The sequence below is a fragment of the Stegastes partitus genome, unplaced genomic scaffold (assembly GCF_000690725.1).
Source record: "Stegastes partitus isolate 25-593 unplaced genomic scaffold, Stegastes_partitus-1.0.2 Scaffold468, whole genome shotgun sequence".
Taxonomy (NCBI): Eukaryota; Metazoa; Chordata; class Actinopteri; family Pomacentridae; genus Stegastes; species Stegastes partitus.
The window spans coordinates 571-5145 of NW_007578199.1; the positions used below are offsets into that span (position 1 = coordinate 571).

At 42.6% G+C, this 4575-nt stretch overlaps 1 protein-coding gene across 1 annotated transcript; it reads left to right on the forward strand.

The window, feature by feature from the left end:
- The first annotated feature begins 283 nt into the window (after positions 1–283).
- Positions 284–3896, forward strand: and2 (actinodin2). Its single transcript, XM_008286768.1, has 5 exons — positions 284–350; positions 450–494; positions 1768–1931; positions 2371–3273; positions 3507–3896. The coding sequence occupies exons 1-5, from the start codon at positions 284–286 to the stop codon at positions 3894–3896; spliced, it is 1569 nt and encodes a 522-aa protein (XP_008284990.1).
- Positions 3897–4575: the final 679 nt, after the last annotated feature.

Below are 4575 nucleotides of genomic sequence, written 5' to 3' on the forward strand. Positions count from 1 at the left end.
GCTGACTTGGCTGTTTTCTCATAGTCATAAACCGCTGCAGGAAACCTCTGGTGGAGCAGAAGACACTCAGACACGTCCTCTCCCTCCCACCAGCCCATTTTACAGTGTATTGGTAATTGGTTTGTGCGAGGGCCCGCTCTTTGTAGTTTTACAGGTTCACTTTAAGGAGGCCCCCAGTAGTTGCATAAACTCCACCGCTCTTGTTCAAAGTTAAACGGTACATACATGGAGCTGGGTGGGGGTCTGAAGGTAGAGGAGGGGTAGGCAGTGTTTAATCTGCAGGATGCTGCCTGTGCCGGGGCGCCAGAGCCCCAGCGCCTACCGTGCTTCACCCAGGGGCTTATTAGTGGGTCAGCATTTTCCTTGATGTTAAGGGAAAGCTCAACATCTGGTCCTAGTCAGTGAATGTCCCTGCTGCTGCTAATGTGGCTGCTGCTTGTGTTTTACAGAGTTTCTGGGGGCCGTTCCACTGGAGCAGAACAAGCAGGAGGAAGGTGAGGATTTGTGATGTGGCTTGAAAACTGACTTCAGAATCCTCAGTCACTGATATTTATGAGGCTAAATAAATAAATAAATTAATTAATTAACCATCCATCTATTCTTTCCTTGTCCTTTTGAGCTAGTGATCACAACATAAATGTGTTATTCACAATCAAACCAATCTCCATCTAGAGCTGAAACAATTAGTCAGCAGAATAGAATAGAATAGAATAGAATAGAATAGAATAGAATAGAATAGAATAGAATAGAATAGAATAGAAAAATACTTTATTTATCCCAGGCCTGGGAAATTATTGTGTTTTAAAAGTATATTTAAAAGCATATTTTGGTCTCTCTTTTTCTTGTATGACACTAAACTAAAATGATGTTTGGCATGAGAACTTGCGTTGGGCTACATATACTGATATTTAAGAGACAACATGATTAAATCATCACTCTAACAGAGTATTTAGCAGATTAACTAAAAAATAATGCAATCTATGCATTATAACATAACATGCGAGGTTTATGTTTGTCAGTGATGAAGAAATAAAAATATAGTCAACTCTGATGACTTTTTTGAGGATATAGTTTGTAATGTTGTTACATTGTATTACTTTATATTAGTTTAATTTTTCTTTCTTTCTCATGGTATAGTCAATCTGAGCTTCTTTTATAGTTCATCCACAAACATATCAAATTACTAACTGAAGTATATGTGTCTTATATGTCTTAAAGGAATAGTTAAAATAAGCATATGGGCTTTCTTACTGTTACCTGTGGACAGAGTCGGACCAGCTGTTTACCCTTGTTTCCAGTTTTTGTGCTAAGCTAAGCCGACCTGCTGCTGGCTGTAGATTCACAGTTGATGGACAAACACGAGCTGGCATCACTGTTCTCATCTAACTCTCAGAAAGAAAGAATCATTTCCAAAATGCTGAAAAATTCTTTAGATAACTTCATAAATAATTACATATTCTTAAATTTTGTCATTTTTGAGGTAAGAATCAAAATACAAACATTCAAAAGAGCATTACATGATAACTCAATGACAAGAATATCACACAAACACACGTAAATGCAATTCTAACAATGCACTCGTGAATGTGCTTCACAACTGAGTAATTTCAGGATGTCTATAAATAGTGAAAACAATAAAACTAGGAGTATCCTGAGGATACTATACAAGACATTTTTTCAACAAATGAAAACTAGCTGTTCACTCTTACTTCCTCCAGTATGAATCAGTGCCCTTATTCATTACCTCTGCCTGTCCTCCCTTCTCAGTGGCTGCAGTGTCTGATGATGTGAAAACCGAGGCAATGGACAACCTGAAAACGCTGGTTCGTAACAGAAGGAACATCCCCGTCTGGGCTGTGCCCCAGTTCAAACGCCTGCCTGACTTCTGGGGATGGTACAAGTACTTCATGGACAGCCACAACCAGGAGGGAGTGAGTCGAGTTTGTTTCACATTAATTATTTGGTTTCTCTGGGTCACAATTATGAAACAGTGCTTTTCTTTTTCTTTTCCTTTAAAAATTGAGGCAACAATTTGCAACACTAGTTTGCATTTTTAGGAGAGTTTCTCATTCCATTTTTTAATCAAATATGCAACATCTTTTGCGGTAAAAAGACAAATTCACACAGCTTTTAATTTAGTAACAGGATCCTTACTTCTACAATTCAGAAGACCACAATAAATGATTTATTGCTTCTATCATGCTTATATAGACATATTAATATGCCATTACCCTGCTGTAGTTAAAAGAAACAGAAAAAGCTGAACAGTTATTTCTCCAGTTCATTCAGTTCAAGCAGTTCATTTGAATTCTGTTTTATTCTCTTAAATCATCTTGGACCCGATTTATTTATTTTTGTACTGTTCCTCAGGTTGAAGACCTGGATCGCCTGTACATGGCCTACCTGCAGAACAAGCACAGGTCAGAGGAGGGACCCACCTTCAACCACTACCTCAAGCACCTCAGTGAAATCTACAAGAGCTGTGCTGATTCTGATGATCCAGAGTGCATCTCTGAGTCCACTAGCAAGCCAAAGGCTGCTGTTGTGATGCCTGCCGCCATCAAGTCTGCTCCTGTCAGGCTGTGCAACCCCTACCTTGACCCCTACTGCCTCTTCCCCCTGGTCCCCAAGGCGGCCATCCCAGAGCCTGAACCTGAGCCCGCTCCAGTCAAGGTGCCAGCTCCTATCCTCACCCCCATGCTGCCCATGCCCCTGAAGAGCCCCACCGGTTTCTACTACTACGCTCCTGTCCTGGAGCCCTTCCTGAGCAGTGAGCAAAGGTCTGAGCTGTTGAGGATCTGCAACCCTGAAGATGTGGAGTGTCTGCAGTATCACCTGAGAGCAGCATATGGCTACCGCCCAGCAGCTGGTCCAGCTCCATCCTATGCTGCCCTCAAATGTGACCCAAAGGACCCCTACTGCATGCCCCTTCTGGTCCAGAAGGCCCCCACTGGCTTCTACCACCTGATGTACCCCAGCTGTGACCCAGCCGTGGATCCTCTGTGTGTGACCAGTGTCGCTGCTCCTGCTCCCCTGGCTGCTGGGGAGGCCCCTAAAGAACAGCACTGCAACCCTCTGTTTGAGGCTGGCTGCAATCCCCTGACTGCCACCAAGCTGTCCGGCCTCACCAAGCCCGTCCTAGAGTATGCCCCCAACGATGAGCCTGCACCTCCAGCTGCTCCTCTGTCGTGCGACCCTCGCACTGACCCATACTGCATACTGGCAGTCGCCGCTGCCCTACGCAAGCCCCCTCCACAGAAGCCCGAGCACCAGGTCTGAATTTAAGGTCCTGTTAGTAGGTTTGAGTAGTTCAGTGCTTTGACTAATCTAGTGTAATCTTGCTCGTTGAATGGTTCTATTAATTGTCTATTCCTTAACATTTGGTTTATTAAATGGTGTAGTAAAATGAAATGGGTGTTGAATAATGCTTTCACTTGTTATATTCAATCTGCTTTGCATTTTTTTGAACAAAAAAACACAAATCAATCAATCAATCAATCAACCAGGTTCGCTACAAGCTTGGTGTCCCTGGCAAGACCAAGGAGGGCCACGACTGCTATGTGCACTATGACAAAGACTGCACCCCGGTCAAGTCTGGGTCTAAGGCTGACATCAAGGCTCCAGCCAAGCCCTTCTGCCATCCTTTTGATCCTAAGTGTGGCAAGGCTGCTCCACCCGCTGGCGTTGAGGCCCCGAAGCCCGGCACAGATGGTATAATCCTGCCTGATCCTGACTGCGACCCCGAGATCGACTACAACTGCCGCCTACGTCGCGCTGAGCCTGCTGCTGCAGCTGATGAGCCTGCTGATGAACCGGCCAAGGAGGCCGCCGCCCTACAGTCTGCTGTCCCACGCTTTGAAGATTACCTTAGGGCCGTCATGAGCCAGCACAAATAGATTTCAGAAATAAAAGAATTTTAGAACCAGCACCTGCCAGGAAGTCTAACTGGTGGAAACACAGCTCAGACTACATTCCCTAATCTTTGCGGACTTCATGGACCACAACTTTTCACAGTTTCATCAAGGCCTTACAGCACTATTAAATCAGTCACAAAATAATGCAGCTTCTAAGCAGTAAATCTGATTTACCCAGACAGTCTGAAGGTTTCCTAGTTTCAGTCTGTTTTTATAAGGGAGGAATGATTCAAGAGGGCCAAGCAACATATAAAGCATTATGTGAAACATGTGGATTAAATACTTCATGTTTGTATGTTTGTAGAAAAGAGTCATGTGTATAGATGTGTGATAGAGTAGGGTTAGTTTGAATTTGCATTAGCTGGCAAGATGTTCTCTGTTTTGTACATTCTTTTATCTTAAGTGTATTTAATGTTGTTTTCCACAGTTTTCTGTAACTCTAAGCCTCATAATGCTTCATCTGTTTAGTTTTTATAAAGTTCTAAATAAAAAAAGATCTATTGAATCTTATTTCTAGAGACTAAACCACCTTCACACTGAGCTCATAAACACATCTGCTAAAGATAAAATTTAAAAAAAAATGACAGCAGCAAAAAGAAAAAAAAAAAAAACTGTTTTACATTATATAGCAAATACTGTGAATGTTTTAATTCATTTGAGT

Excerpts from the sequence above, each read along its gene's own strand:
- and2 (XM_008286768.1), top strand. The coding sequence starts at position 284 with ATGCTGCCTGTGCCGGGGCGCCAGAGCCCCAGCGCCTACCGTGCTTCA. Across the intron at positions 351-449 it reads ACCCAGGGGCTTATTAGTGG|AGTTTCTGGGGGCCGTTCCA; the intron begins GTCAGCATTTTC and ends TGTGTTTTACAG. Across the intron at positions 1,932-2,370 it reads ACAGCCACAACCAGGAGGGA|GTTGAAGACCTGGATCGCCT; the intron begins GTGAGTCGAGTT and ends ACTGTTCCTCAG.